General features: G+C 46.2%; 1 protein-coding gene across 5 annotated transcripts in view; it reads left to right on the top strand.

Moving 5' to 3' along the window:
- The window catches only part of NFATC2IP (nuclear factor of activated T cells 2 interacting protein), a 748,854-nt gene that overhangs the window by 603,851 nt on the left and 128,180 nt on the right, over positions 1-16,823 (top strand). For all 5 annotated transcript variants that reach the window (XM_078652306.1, XM_078652304.1, XM_078652305.1 and 2 more), the window contains one exon: positions 857-1,001. In XM_078652306.1, the coding sequence (XP_078508432.1) occupies positions 857-1,001 (145 nt within the window). The remainder of the gene's footprint in view (positions 1-856; positions 1,002-16,823) is intronic.

Below are 16,823 nucleotides of genomic sequence, written 5' to 3'. Positions count from 1 at the left end.
CACAGGTGACCACCGAGAGCACTGCTATACAGTCTATGCAAAAGTATGAATTCTGCAGCTCATATGCTTCAAACAGAAAATGCTACTTACCCAGTATTCCTCTGTTCTTGGCATATAGAGCTTTAGAGTCATATGCGCCCACCCGCCTCTCTGGGTACCTGTTGCAGTAACATCTTGCTTAGATACATGCATTCATGGACATCTCCTTTTACTACTCTTACTAACTCCATTATCACCCAATGCGGGAAAACAATCTAACAATGGAGTTGATGCCCATACGCACTGTCACCTAAAGGTGGAGCCGCCTACCTTGTGACTGGAAAGACTTCTTGTGCAAACATCCAGACCCAACACTAGCTGGCGATCTATGCACAGCATACCACTCTACAGCTCCATATGCGAAGAGCTGATTCATACTGGGTAAGTAGCATTTTCCTTTACTCTTTTAGACACCCCACTGTAGCTGATCCTGTTTAGTTTTTACACACGTTGCACGTTATATTAATGATGCTAAACTCTTTGACCTACAAGCTGCTGCTAATATGTTTGTATGACTAGGTTAATGTTACATTTCTCAGTGCAGCAGATTATTCCGTTTTTAATTTGTGTTTTGTTTTTCTTCACTGTGCTGTATTGGTAGATTTCTTTTATGGCCTGTATTGGCCTAATAAACACTTCTTGATTGCTACTCAGTGAGGCTATTTTCTTTGTTGCAATTTTCTTTCCACTGTGCTGGTCTCCTTACTGATCAACCTGTCCTATTGTATTGGCTCCTTTGCTGTTCCTGACAATGCTGGCACCATTTTTTAATCTTACTCACTGACTTTCACTGACTTTCCATCTTTAACCCCTACAGTCTGACAGTCTTCACACTGTAGTAGATCAGATGGCTTCCACACTGAAGGTGAACTCCAGTCAGATACTTCTGATGTTGCGAGACGAGGAACTGCGCCCTAGTGACACACCCCGCACTTTAAACCTCACCATTGCTGATATAATAGGTAAGAGGGTTTGGGGTTCATGTCATTATCTACATGGTGACCCAGCCCGCCTGCTGTTTCACCCTGATCCCAGGCATGTACATTAGACTCTTGGCCCGAGATGTTTCTGCATCTCTACTTGTACAGTATCCTCTACCCATCTTTCCATTACTGCAGCACTTAGTCGGTCTTGGTAGTCTTCCTCTCGAGCTCATCCCAACTCCGTAACCCTCCCCCACTGATGAAATGTAGCATCTCGTCACCTCTGTAGCATTGTCTACCACTTATGCTTTAGTTGCTCCAGGTTCTTGACAAGAGAACTCTGTACCACATTTGGAAAATATGTGAATGTTTGATGATGACATGGATTATAGTGCCCTACACTTGCATTCTAGTTGTTGGAGTCTGTCTTGAAGATCAGTCATGTAGCAGGCGAGGTTCATGTTTCCGCTGTCTGCTTTATTATCCAGATAGTACTGTTGGTAACATGACTTAGCATTGGATCTTTGATTCCGGGCTAAATACATCTCATCCATTTAATATGGAATTTAAGAATAACTGATTCAATACATTGAAATAATGTAAATGAATAAAAACTTAACCTGTCTGTTCGGGCTGATCAGTCTTTCTTGTCCAATACCTCCTCTGCTAGACCCTATAGCTCTTAGTATTCCAGCACTAGACACATTAGGAAGATTGATATGGTGGCATCATTCATGAAGTAGGTGAGACAGATCTGTGCGTTAGTGAAGCATTGAAAAGCTGTTGAGAGGTACAGGAACTTGTTACGGAGGAGAGGGTTCAAGTTGTACAAAAAGAGAAGCAGGAGTTTCCTCTGAGTAAGATCACTAAATGGGTTGAAATATTGGAGGGGGGCGTAAAGGGGTCTCACCTCATTGTCCACCATCTTGTACCATTCGTTTACACAGTGTTAAACTAGAAGAGAGCCAACAAATAGCCACATTTAAAATAAATGCATAACTGTCTTTAATGCCAATTTTACTGCAAAGGAACTATAAAGGAAATGGAGGCAAATAGAAACCTAAACATACCTAGCTAGTGCTCTTGCAGTACAGAAACACTATATTGTGGCATGCACCTGTATTGTTTGAGAGATTTCCACACACCTAGCTTCTACTTCACGTTAAGTGCAGTCCAGGTATTTAAGACTAGGATTGAATTGTAGACTCACCCTGGATATGCATCAGAGAAGGAATGAGAAGGGACCTTCTTCTCCAGAAAGTTAATGCTTTTCAGAAATATTAGCAAAATCTGGACTGCTGTAAATTTCTTGCCAGTGATCCTATTGCACAGAATTGGAGGGTCAACCTGATTTAATGTAGAAATGTGTGAATGTGTCCACCCTGCACTTTGTACTCGATAAGCCAGCACAAATCTTTCATTGATCTGACTTAATCCTGAAAGAATAGTTGACATTTATCAGAAGGATATGTTCGAGGCCTATGAGCTGCAGAATTCATACTTTTGCATAGATAGCCATCTGATGTTGGGCTCGGATGATTGCAGTTGTTTGTTGTCTTGGAAGAAGTCTTTGTAGTCACAAGATAGGGGACTCTGCCCTTGGACGATAGTGCGCATGGGCATCAACTCCATCCTCCAATTGTATTTTTCTGCCATCGGGTTCGGATGTAACTTCGGCTCTCCGGTACCTTGTTCCCAAACCTTTTCGACGCGCAAACCATCACAACTCGACTATTTTCGTTTGCGTGCGCTTCAACGTGCTAACTCAAAAAATACTCGATTCTGGACATCGACCCGGGCCGCTGGGCCTATCGATGCCATTCGGGCCTACGGCAAATGGAAAGGACTCCATTTTAAAAATGCCCCCAGTGTGGAGCTACATTTCCACACAGCGACCACCACAAGGTCTGCAACCTTTGTCTCTCGCCAGACCACAAGGAAAACGATTGCCAAGCCTGCGCCTCCTTTCGATCTAAAAAGACTATCCGTGATCACCGGGCTCAACAACACGTTATGGCGCAACAGGCTGCATGAGTGCCAGAAGACATCTTCGATGAAGGCCCCGACGTTCCAGAGGCAGAGGAATCGGAGGAGCTCGACCATCGTGTCCAAAGCTGATGACTACGACTCCAATGACCACATCACTTCAGGTCAACAAGTGAGTACAACTGCCCCTACACCAGCCGAGGGGGGAAAAAAAAAAGCTCTGCTCAAAACTTTGCCTGAAAGCCTTAGTCGCGACTGAAAGGAATCTCCGAAAGCCCTGCCTATAGGCCCAGCTCCCAAGGTAAAGGAAAAGCCTTCCGGCGGCTCGAGACCGAGCAAGCCGCATATCGGTGCCTAAAAAACACCGTCTGCACCGAAATCGGGAATACATCCTACTCCCATTACCTCCAAAAAGGCCTCTGCATTGAGCTCTTCGGCACCAAAAGGCCTAGGATCCGAACAAACCCCGAAAAACCTTCGGATACGAAAAAGATTACCGACTTTACATCGTAGCTGAAGGAGCCAAAAGTCCCTTCTAAGGCTCCAGAGCAAAAATCGAAACCACGTTTGGAACCGAAAAAATCGGCACCAAAAGACGCCAACCAGGAAGAACTGTTTCAACCAGATCCCATTGATCCGAAATGAGACATTGTATGTGGAGCCTAAAACCGGCCATATTGTCAGTCTCCCAACAAAGAGGAATTTAGACACCTCACACACTCCTAAGGTGCCTGTGAAGAAAAGACTTTGCAACTTCAACCCTTTTCTCCTGTTCTTTCTACTAAGCTTTTGTCTCCTGCAAAGTCTCCCATACACTCCTATACTCAACACACTCACCACCGGATGATGATGACCTAGGGGACGGGGGTGGACATAATTACCTGTTAGATGACCCTGATGATGACCATGCTATACCACAGGACACATGGTCAGATTACAATGATCCTGCAGATCCTCCAGACCTTACTGAGGCATACCCAACACGGCCACATCCCCCAGATGACAACATAGGGTTTAGTCAACTTATTGATGGGGCTGCCGAAATATCATGGCGTACAAATGCATTCAGACCCCATGGAGGAAGACTTCCTGGTAGATACGTTTGCCCAGTCACAAAGGACAATACAAACTTGCACATGCTCAAAGGTGTCCAACACGCACCAGACATCTTCAAAGTCCCTGTCAGGACCAGAATTCTCAATCTTCGCATTGATAAAAAATATAAACCCGCCCCCAATGATCCCACGTACATTAAAAGACAACTCCCTCTAGATTCTTTGGTACTGTCCAATGCAAGGAAATGTGCCAATTCTCAAACCTCCGGTGATGCTCCATCTCCAGACAAAGAGTCTAAACTACTAGGCGCTTCAGGCACACGAGTTGCCTCCCAAACAGCTAATCACTGGAGGATAGCTAATGCACAAGCACTGCTTGCCAGGTATAAGGCTCACTATGATGAGCTTGAGGACTTCATTCAGCATTTGCCTGACCAATACAAGGCCAAAGCCCATGATCTGGTCCAGGAAGGCAAGGTAATTACAAATGTATCCATTAAATGTGCCCTCGATGCAGCAGACAACGCATGTAGATCTGTCAACACCAGCGTCTTACTACACAGACATTCATGGTTGCGCATTTCTGCTTTTAAACAAAAAGTGCAAACTACTATCTTGAACCAGCCGTTCGACCAAGAACACCTGTTTGGCCCAGCTGTAGACACAGCTTTAGAAAAGAAGACACGGACACGGACACTGCACAATCTATGGGAGCATTTGTCTCCATCAACACAAGGCTCCTTTCGTTGCTCCTTTTAAAGGGGTGCATCCAAAAACATCAATACACACTGCTTCCTCTTCCTACAAACATCCCCCAAGAAAGGATATTTGAGGTGGGTACAGGGGAAATAATAACAAAGGGAGAGGCCGAGGTAACAACAATCGTACCTCCTCCCACTACCAAACAAGGACTTCCCTCTGCTTCCTCCAGACCATTCCACTCCAGTCGGAGGAAGACTCTCACAGTTCCTACCTGTCTGGAACTTCATCACTACAGACAGGTTGGTAAGACAAATTATCCAGTAACCGGCTGGAACTTAACGCCACTTCCCCAAAATACTGCCCAAACAGCATCCCATGTCCACGGAACATCTAACGCTCCTCAAACAGGAAGTTCTCTCACTGCTTCAAAAGCATGCCATAGAGCCAGTTCCCCTACAGCATCCAGGGATAGGGGTTTACTCCCTGTACTTTCTAATCCCCAAAAAGGACGGTACTCTCAGACCAATACTGGACCTCAGACCTCTCAATTTCTACATAGTCAGATCACTTTCACATGATCACTCTTCAACAAATCCTTCCACTACTTCAAAAAGGCGACTGCCTTGCCACTTAAGATCTCAAGGACGCCTACTTCCATATTCCTATACACCCTGCTCACAGGAAATATCTAAGGTTTACAGTGGACGGCCAACACTATCAGTTCAGGGTTCTCCCATTTGAAGTAACCACAGCACCCAGGGTCTTCACAAAGTGTCTTGCGGTAGTAGCTGCACACTTGCGGAGACAACCGATTCATGTGTTTCCATACCTGGACTACTGGCTGATAAAAGCCAAGTCACAAAATCATTGTTTTTGTAAAAGTCATCCAGACACAATGGTTATAATTTGGTAGTATTCTTTAATGGAGCTTGTAAGTCAGCATCCATACTCATACCAGTACATCTATTGAATGCCCCCTGTGCATTCCTTCAGCCTTAACATTCTTTTAGAACTAATGACATCATAATGTCATGTTCGAGGCATGTGGGCTGCTGAATTCATATCTGTGCATAGATCGCCGCTTCGTGTTGGGTCCGGATGATTGCACCTTGTTGTCCTGGAAGAGTCTTCGAAGTATCACGAGATAGGTGACTCCTCCCCTGGACTATAGTGCGCACGGGCATCTTCAACTTCAGATTGTTTTTTTCCGCCATTGGGTTCCGATGTTATTCCTATACTCCAACTTCGGAATCGAAACGAAACTTTTCTAGAGGCCAAAAGGCCTTCGACTTGGACGGTATTGTTCTCGCTCGGTACTTCTTGACTCGATCAAGCTTTCCATCTCGACTCTGTCGTCGACGCGGGCCGTTGGGCCTTTTCAACGCCACGTGGGCTTGCTGTCGATGGAAAGGAGCCCGTTCAAAAGGTGCCCACAATTCCACTCGAAGTTCCTGCATACTGACAGACACACAGTATGCAACAAGTGCCTATCACCAGACCACAAGGAAGAAACCTGCCCAGCCTGTGCCCAATTCCGTTAGAAGAAAACGATCCGGATTCGACGGGCCGCTAGGCAAGAGATGCAGCAACAGGCACCGGAACCAGACAACATCTTCGAGGATGAACAGGAACTTCCAGAAGGGGAAGATTACCGAAGGCTCCAATCGAGGCATTGCCTAAAGGCCTTAGCCAAGATCCAAAACATCATTCGGCAGCCCCGCCGTCCGGCTCAGCTTTGAAAACAAAGACTAAGCCTTCAGACACCCCAGGTCCAAGTAACGTTACCCCAAAGAAGGTTTCTAGAACCCAAAAAGGTCCCGAAGGCCGTCGACCCAAAGAAGGCCGCTGTGCAAAAAGTCGTCAAACCGAAGAAGGTCTCCGACACAGAGGGCGTCGTACCGAAGCCTGTGGCCCACCCGAAAAAGGTGATCGAGCCAAACAAAGGCACCGACCCAAAGACAAGTGCTCCTAAAAAAGCGGTCGATCCAAGAAAGACCCCGACTCGAGAAAAGAAAGTCAACCTAAAAAATCTGTTGAGCACAGAAAGCGCATCGAACCTGAAGATCCGGTCGATCCGCCCCTAGTGCTGCGGCGGCTCCCCCTCGCACCACCCTCCTTGCAACTTGCCTGGACCTAAGATGGCGGCCGCCAGTGACCGCGGAGTGAAGATTGGCGCCACGCGGGGCCTGCTCTTAACCTGCCTGGGCCTCCTGTGGTCTCCCCCTTTGATTTCCTCGCCTGATTCCAGGTTGGGACTGTGTTCTTTCAACATTGCCGACAGGGCCCAGCAATACCTGCCTGACCTGCCTTCAGCTGCAAACAGCCTTCGGTAGAGCAACTTCCGAGGGGTGGGCTGTGCTTTGGGGGACCCTGGCCCTCGCGCCCGCAACGCCAGTGATTGCTATTGTATGGCACAGGACTCCTGATCAGATCCACTACCCCCTGTCGGGCGGCTGCTGCCCGTGGTCGAGTCCGGTCACTGCGAAGACCTGAGGATCCTTTTGCCACTGGATTGTTTTGGTTTTTACTGGAACTTGTTTCTGTCTAAGTTTGGTTCCCTGGCTCACATCTGCAATCATGGACCACAGACTGTCATGAACTTCTACCATTTTCTTTTCTCCTGGCCGCCATTTTGCTGCTGGTCTCGGCCGTTTTTCTCTGGCCACCGACCCGCCATCTTGTCCATTCCCTCGTCTTGTTACCCTTCTCCCTCGTTTCCCCCTTGACGATCCCCAAATGTTTCTTCCCTTTTCTGTTTTGCCTTTTATCCATACCCTTGTATCCCTCCCACTCTCCCTTGGTGCTGTGACTGCGTCCCCCCTCTGACCCCACTTAATGGAACGCTGCCTGAGAAAATCTACTATGTGTGTGTATATGTATATAGAGAACTCTAATCACTAGTATATGCAGTAGACTTTTGTACTCTCTACCATTCCTATGTGACCCTTGGAGTATATCCATTTGTATCCCTTCCTTGGGTATTTAGCGAACTCTAATCACTAGTATATGCAGTAGACCTTTGTACTCTACCATTCCTATGTTACTCTTAGAGTAGATCCATTTGTTTCTCTTCCTTGAGTGACTTTACTACTTGTACATTTGCAATTTTGCTTTCTGTTTGTATCTATTCCTTGTGTGACTTTCCATCTTGTACATTTGCAATTTTTTCTGCTTGTATCTTTTATGTAACGCATGTAATCCTAAGTCCTTATGTTTCGCAAATTGCATTAAATAAATAAAATAAATTTAAAAAAAATCAAACCAAACAAGGTTGTCGACCCGAAGGCAACGGTAGATCCAAAAAAAACTTAGCCAAAAAGGTCAAAGACACAGCCATGGACAGTGGAAGAACTATTCCACCCAGAGCCATCAGAGGATCAGGCAAAAATATACATTAACCCTGAGACTGGTAAAGTCACTATTTTACACTGGAAAAAGAGGCCATTGGACACTGAGCCTCATTCCCCCATTCCTCTGATGACAAGCATTTACAATGCAATAGGTCTTGCAGCATTAAAGTTTGAGTTATTGGCATTGTGTATGACAATGCGTTGCATAAATATTTTAGCAAACTTTGAATTGGTGAGCAGTGAGAGTGTGCAAGAGTATGCTGTTCTTAAAAGCAGTGTGGTAGAGAGTGCAGGAATTTGGATGACCTGAGCAATGTGGATGATGCACCTCACGCACGGGGCTGACGCAGTTATTTACACAGCTCTGATGATGCACCTCAGGCACGGGCTCACAGCTGTTATTATTCACACAGCTCTGATGATGCACCTCACGCACGTGGCTGATGCAGTTGTTATTCACACAGCTCTGATGATGCACCTCACGCACTGGCTCACAGTTGTTATTCACACAGCTCTGATGCACCTCATGCACGGGGCTGACGCAGTTTTTATTCACACAGCTCTGATGATGCTCATGCACGGGCTCACAGCTGTTATTATTCAAACAGCTCTGATGATGCACCTCAGCACGGGGCTCACAGCTGTTATTATTCACACAGCTCTGATGAGGCACCTCAGGCACGGGCTCACAGCTGTTATTATTCACACAGCTCTGATGATGCACCTCACGCACGGGGCTGACGCTGTTATTATTCACACAGCTCTGATGCACCTCAGGCACGGGCTGACAGCTGTTATCACACAGCTCTGATGATGCACCTCGTTCCCACCAGGAGGATGGGTTCCACCCACCCCCCACTGAACTAATCGTGGATGCTAAATAGTACAGATAGAAGTTAGCCATCCCTAGGCCCCCTTCATACAAATCATGCTGACAGATGTATAAGGCTAAACAGGTTCTGAAATCATGCCACAAAAGGGAAATGTACAAAAACAATGGAGAGAGCAAGGGTTATGTTCACCGAAGTGAACTGGGAGTACTCCTGTACCCCTGGATACAACTGCAGAAAAACAAATAAAGGAGTACCACCAGTGAGAATTCACAAGTCGCTATAGGGGTGGACGGTTTTTGCAAAGTGGAGGAAATCTCCTTTTATTAGAAACCCCTCACTCATCACCTAGTGATGACATGCTTCATCATCGGGGTCCACCCTAATGACCTAGCGTCATCAGGGTGTGCTTCAACACCTGATTGCAGTGGAGCAGGTTGTGAGTGGTGGTGCGTGAGAAAAGAAAAGGTAAGTGTGTTAAAAATTGTCTTGGTTCGAACTTGAGAAAATAAAGATTTTTTATTGGCAAGCAACTGGACAATGTTAAAATCGTGGCGAGATAAAGTGAGGGCAGTGATGAGCCCGTGTATCTCTCTGTGTTGGGTCTACATGTTTCAACCTTAGCGGTTATGTTGAACCAGGTTTTCGTCAGGACCTCAAAACCAGGTTGGTGGATGGTCTGCGTCCCCTAAAAGACGCACCCAATCCTACCACACGGGACCACTGGATGGCAAAAATGTGCCCGTGGTGTTGGCTCGCTCCACAGTGGGTGAGCTCTAAAAATCAAAACACCTGTAAAAGAAAATACGGACATTTGTCACATATTGAGCGTATTTACAAGCCTGTAACGTAGTGCAGTGCTTCAACGTTGTGTCAGCATGCTGTCACACCCCGTTACATGGTGAATTCAATGGTAGCATCATACTTTTAGCGTTACCGGTGTTGGGCTCTACTCCAGCATACTTCTAGTGGGAGGAGGGAAGTGGTAGTGCACAATGTGGGGCGGTGAAAAAATCCACACATTTGAACAGGCCGTGTTCAAAGACATTGAAGAAGTGAGGGAAACCAGACAATTTGAAAACAACAGCAGGGAAGAGCGGGAAGCAATAATGCAACTGAAAAATGACAACTCTGTCATAATAAAACCTGCTGACTAGGGCGGCGGCCTGGTCGTCATGAATAAAAATTATTATGACACTGAATGCAGAAGGTTACTTAGTGACATCAAGAGTTACCAACCCCTACCAAGAGACCCTACTGAGGAACTGAGAGCAGAAATTCTGCAACTTGTTGAGACGACAGAGGCCTCTGGAGGGATCTCGAAACAGGAAGCTGATTACCTCTGCAAAACGGAAGGGAAAATCCCGTATTTCTACACTGTGCCTAAGATGCACAAAGGGAACCACCCCCCCCCCGGAAGACCGATCGTGTCAGGAATTGGTTCCCTTTTAGAACCTCTCTCTAGGTTCTGTGATTTCTTTTTGAAACCTATCGTGCAATCAACACCAACATACCTTAAAGATACAAAAAACAATTGGGCACACCAAACACCAAAAACATTCATCTTACAGTGTGCCGCGCTCGCACTCAAAAGAAACTATTTTGAATATGAGGGCTCCTTGTACCTCCAAATCGGTGGCACATCGATGGGCAGTGTCTTTGCTCCTAGCATAGCCGGACTATATGTCCATGACTTTGAAGAAAGGCACATCCTGACAGAAGAGAACCCCTACAGAGATCATATCAAATTTTGGCGTCGTTATATTGACGACGTCATAGCAATTTGGCAAGGGCCTGAAGAAACACTTAGAGACTTTACCACCTGGATCAACACTCGAGATCCGCACCTCAGATTCACCCACACCTTTGATAAACAACATATGATCTTCCTGGACATAGAAATCAAAAAAGAGGGGCAGGAATTGACAACCAAAACACATTTCAAGCCCACTGCCAAGAACAATCTACTAAGGTACGAGAGTTTCCACCCCCGTCCGCTCAGAGAAAACCTACCATATGGCCAATATCTGAGACTACGGCGTAATTGCAGCAAACTATCAGATTACAAACTTCAAGCACAAGACCTCACCTGTAAATTGAAACAACGAGGTTATCCCAACAGAGTAATCAAAAAGTGCCAAAAAAGAGCTAGGAATCAACCTCGGGATGCCCTACTTGAAGAAAGCATGGTCCAAAATGATTCAGTTCCCCTCACTTGTGTCACAACGTATAACACCGTATCAAACAAAGTGAGTAAGAGCATTAACAAACATTGGCAAATTCTCAACACAGGCATGCTCAAATGGGACAAACCACTCTTCTCCTACAAAAAAGCACCGAGTTTAAAAGACAGCCTTGTCAACACAAGGCCAAAAACTGTAACCAACAACCTCAACCCTAGCATTACCGAACTGTGGAACCTGCCACCGATCACTGGGCACTTCAAATGCGGAGACTGTAGTGTCTGCCATTTAACTGAAAACACGAAGACACTGAATCTCGAAGAAGGTAGAGTATGGGAACAGCGCAAACACATGAATTGCAACAGCACTAACGTTGTGTACATGATCACGTGCACATGCGGTAAGAACTACATTGGGATGACGACCAGGAAGGTCAAACAACGCATCTGCGAGCATCGCAGCACAATACGCTGCAGAAAAAACGCCACCAAGTTGACAGACCATTTCCTGGGTGCGAACCACACCCCAAACGATATGAGATGGACCGTCATCGAACAGATTCCAAATGGACCCAACTCACAAAAAATTCTACACGAAAAAGAACAACGTTGGGTCTACAGACTTTCTACTCATATCACTGGCCTTAATGATAATATCCCTTGGGCCTCAGTACTTTAATTCTACCTACTGTTCTTCTAGCAGCAATCTGCCTACTTGTGACCCCCCAATGAGCTGTCTACCTTTCTGCCAAAATGAACTATCCCCATGGTCAGGCACTCCTCTAATGAGGATCAGCCATGGCATTTCTCAAACTCCCCTTTAGCATAGCCCCAAGCTAGGCTATGCTCAAGTTCCCACACTGGAGGTTTTTAATTCAGACTTCCCCATGGTCCATACACTCCATAGTATTCTGGGAACCCCCTCTCTCAACTCATGACTAATTATGATGTAGTTACTTTATTTTATAAATTTTGAATAGTAATATCAGTCCGTTTATATTTGTCAATTTAATATCTTTGTGCCCGTCATAGCCTCCAGCCACCATGCCCGAGGTTCGAACACTCGCTAGTGTTGCACCTCTATGACCCTGTGCAGCCACCGTCTCAGTGCCTCTGGTTGCCGGGCTACCGCGCACGTGATCGCGGCTTAACCACGCCCATCACGGCAGCGTTCTTAGTTTATCTACTCCCGCCTTCACCTAGCCCACTACTAACGGGGCGGTGCAGGCAGTAGGTTGCAAGCTGTAATCCTCGGCGACAAACTGTAAGTAGAGATCCTCTCTTCCCTCAGGGCTGTTCTTTCACAACGAGCGCCGCCACGAGCGCACACAGGACACGGCTTTGATGCTCAGAAGCCATTCTCGCTCGCAATAACGCCTTCCTTTAAAAACCATTTTCTTACAGAATACGTTTATTCACGAGGGTAACCTCCCCTGCCCCATGAAGTCCTCGAACACTCCACTGAGAGTGAGCCTTGGTTTTATATTCTTTGTCTGTCACGCGTCTGTGCCGTGTTTGTTTTGTTTTGTGTTGTACAGTTTTCCATGACAATGCATGCACTATCTAAACGGATATAGCCTCGCACAAACTAGTCAGTATGCGAGCTAGAATCACGCGGTGATGATTTATTGTACTGCGTGAAAGTTGTGAATAGAAAAATAATCACAGCACTCCTTCAGTGTGCAAGTTGCGGTTAATTTTCACCGCCCCACATTGTGCACTACCACTTCCCTCCTCCCACTAGAAGTATGCTGGAGTAGAGCCCAACACCGGTAACGCTAAAAGTATGATGCTACCATTGAATTCACCATGTAACGGGGTGTGACAGCATGCTGACACAACGTTGAAGCACTGCACTACGTTACAGGCTTGTAAATACGCTCAATATGTGACAAATGTCCGTATTTTCTTTTACAGGTGTTTTGATTTTTAGAGCTCACCCACTGTGGAGCGAGCCAACACCACGGGCACATTTTTGCCATCCAGTGGTCCCATGTGGTAGGATTGGGTGTGTCTTTTAGGGGACGCAGACCATCCACCAACCTGGTTTTGAGGTCCTGACGAAAACCTGGTTCAACATAACCGCTAAGGTTGAAACATGTAGACCCAACACATAGAGAGATACACGGGCTCATCACTGCCCTCACTTTATCTCGCCACGATTTTAACATTGTCCAGTTGCTTGCCAATAAAAAATCTTTATTTTCTCAAGTTCAAACTAGGACAATTTTTAACACTTACCTTTTCTTTTCTCACGCACCACCACTCACAACCTGCTCCACTGCAATCAGGTGTTGAAGCACACCCTGATGACGCTAGGTCATTAGGGTGGACCCCGATGATGAAGCATGTCATCACTAGGTGATGAGTGAGGGGTTTCTAATAAAAGGAGATTTCCTCCACTTTGCAAAAACCGTCCACCCCTACAGCGACTTGTGAATTCTCACTGGTGGTACTCCTTTATTTGTTTTTCTACAAAAGGGAAATGGCCATGGAATAGCAAAATGATTAAACTACTGTAAGCATCAGATACACAAGTTGACGGAGAGCAATTAAAATGCCTCACTGGAGAGGAAAAGGGTGGGTGCCTAGTGTGCAATGGTTACTGAACATTATATCTGTGTTACTCACAAACGCACAACCCTTCTTCCAGCCAATCGAGTCTCCAAAAATTTACGTTAAGTACACCACTTTAGAGGTTTTTTCAAAGCAGTTTAGAAACATCTGCTCTAAAATTGTACTGACTTGATAATATTCTAAGCAATAGCGCATAATGCTGGGATAATTTATTACGTCACAACTTCATAAAGAGTAGTTCATTAAAAAGCGTGCAGCAGCAATCCAAATTAAAACAAATTGACAAACCTAGTCGGTCAGGCAAGTCCTATTGGCTTTATCACTGCTTGTTCAGTAATTTCTTATTGCTGAAATTTGGCAAGAAAGCTATTTCATCACTAATCCCACCACACAAAGGTGTTTAATCCAGATATTAGAGTGGCTGGTGAGGCGTGCAAAGCAATATGCTCATTTGAAGTAGAATTTTACAATAATTAACAATGTCACTAAGGCCGGGATGCTGCAAGGAAGGTAGCATAGGCTTCTGCTGGGCAGGAGAACTTTCTGTCTGCCTCCCTTGGCACGCTACCCTACCCTCCTCCCTTGGCACTCTACCCTACCCTCTCTCCGGCTTGTTTACTTCAGGTCAGTCCCCAAACACCTGCTCTCACAGCCTCAATCAGGATTTGAAAGACTATTAGCTGCGTGTGCATAAGGATAAATAAAAAAGGTAAACATTTGAGATTTGTGTCCTCCTGGCAGCAGGAGTCTGTAACAGCCTCTCCTTATGATTATTATGGGTTTCCACCTTCACACCCCTCACCCAGCTAAGGGTAGTAATGTACATCATCTTGCTGTCAAAAAAATAAAATATTTCCTTGGGGGTTGGTATCAGGAGCGTAAACTAAGGTTTTTAAGGCGAATATAATTTGTCAGTCAGTTCTTCGGGCTGGTTTTGCAGTATTTGGTGGCGCGTCATGAAAATGGTTGATATCGGTGTATACTCGCAGTCTTTTCCTCAAGTCACACACCTCTTTATATCACATAACCTAACAGGCGTATGTGTAGGACACACACTCACCCGAGGGGGTCTCTTTGCACTGTTTGTATATAACAGATGTATCGCTTTTCCTAACACATTGGTTCTCATGTTATCGACCTCAAAAGGATAAAAGGCTGAGTGGCCCATTGGAATTTAAGCAGAACAATAAGGAATAGCCAGGGAGTCACTTTTGACACTAGCAAGACTCATCAGTCCCAAGACTTTAAGAACTGCATTTTTCAAAAGTTAAGAAGGATTCTGTTTTCGCTGTTGTTGCACCAGTGTTTATGTCCATCATGGCTGGCAGGAGAACACGGAACTCAGGCAGCGTTAAATAGTGCCGGTCCTTGCAGTGCTGCACACTGACAGTGAAGTTATGGCAAAAGACTAACAGTGGCAGGTTCATCCTAATTAGTAATCGATCAATCCATAAATGAAGAAGTGGCGCAGGAATGCGGGGCTTTTCTCATGAGCCCATAAGCAGGGACCGCCGAACACCAAGGTTGCCTGATCTTGATGCCACATTGTGCCCCCCTTCACTTGCCATTCAACTCTCTTGTGCCGTGGTTTTCATCCCTGTTTTCTTCCTTCTTCACGGTTTTCCTTTGTTTTTTACTCGTCCGGTCTTACCGTTCTCACTCTGGCTGGAGGTCAAAGTCCGATCATGAAAAAAAAGACCCGGGCTCCAAAGCGAAGTGTTAGTGCCCATCCAATTAACCACCGCAGAAATTAAGCCCCGGGCACCTTGCAGTGCTGAACACTGGCAGTGGAGTTATATAAAAGGACCATTATTCACTGGTCGGTCATTAGTCTTCTAAAGAATGCCAGTCACTGGCACCACCTCCATGCGGATGTAACACACATTCTAACAAAAGTCAAAGCGGACACGGAAAATGAAGTGCCTATATACGCTGCTTGGAACCTCGAGGCACTGGGTAAAGTTTATTTACTATCCGTGATAATGCCTCGCCGAACTGCATCGAACGGCACTTCTTGCTCAGCTGAAGGCTAGCGCTGCATCTACCTTCATTCCGCACGGCCGCTCGGTACCATAACGGTGACACCAGCTTTTTCACAATCTGCAAGACTTGAATTATCGCTAGTTACAAAGACAAGACACCAGCTGCGCAGCTTCTAATTCCAACAGGTTTCATCATTGCAGGGCCTTGCGGGCTGACGAGACAGCACAGAGAGGCTGCAGAAAAAGGCGAGCTCCCTCTCACATTGAGCCCGGGAAGCAAATAAACAATAGACTGCTCGCCAAGATGTGATGGACCCTCAGGGCTGGCGGCTGCCCTGCATGGGGCAAAACAAGCCCGGGCACGTGAAGCTCACAAACAAAAGTGAAAGCTCATTTAAAACCAGTTATAAGTATTTGCATTTGGCAAAAATAGTAACAGCAGATTTCAGTTAAGGCCCAGTGGTGAAATAAGCTGGTGATGCTTGCACACCGTACCCGATTCACAGGCTCCCTTCTATGGTCTAGAGGATGGCGGGTAGCCCTGGTTGAAGCGCCTTGCGGGTCTCCACCTTAATTTGCTACACATTGTCATAGGCCCTTCCATCGCTGACACACACCTTGGAAGTCCGCTTGCACTGGCAGTGGCACACGCCCTTGGCCATGCGCTTCCCTGCTGGGTGCTTGCACTCAAGACTGTCCCCACACAGCGGGTCCTCTTTACGGCGCAGATGAGACAGCAGTTGCAGTGGTCGGGCACGTAACTGCTGAGGCAGTTGGAACTTGGGCATCTGGAGACATCACATCACGAGGAGCACATGCTGAGGCCTAAAGGGTCCGCCGCACACTGCCCTGTGATCGCGGCCACAAGTAGGCACACTAACATGTTGGCATGTGCTGATTTCAGTATCGACATTTTTTAAAACTAAATAAATAAACCTAACATTTACAAGAATGATGAAAGATGTGCAGTTCGGCTCAACTAATAACCCTCTATTGTGTGGTTTAGTCAAAATAGTAAAAAGTGTACAGACCAGCTCACATGCACTCTGAGGCCTGCCACTCTCCCCTGCCTAGAAATACTAGACGTGCGCGCGCACTGAGAAAAACAAAACCTATCGTGGGGCGGGACTTCCGTCTTGTGAAGCCCGCGCCCACGGAGTGCCTGGCCAGAGGAGCAGCGGTGACGCGGGGCTCCCA

This window comes from Lissotriton helveticus, chromosome 7, assembly GCF_964261635.1.
Source record: "Lissotriton helveticus chromosome 7, aLisHel1.1, whole genome shotgun sequence".
Taxonomy (NCBI): domain Eukaryota; kingdom Metazoa; phylum Chordata; class Amphibia; order Caudata; family Salamandridae; genus Lissotriton; species Lissotriton helveticus.
The sequence above is the reverse complement of the archived record's forward strand: the minus strand, read 5'-3'. Positions and strand labels throughout refer to the sequence as shown.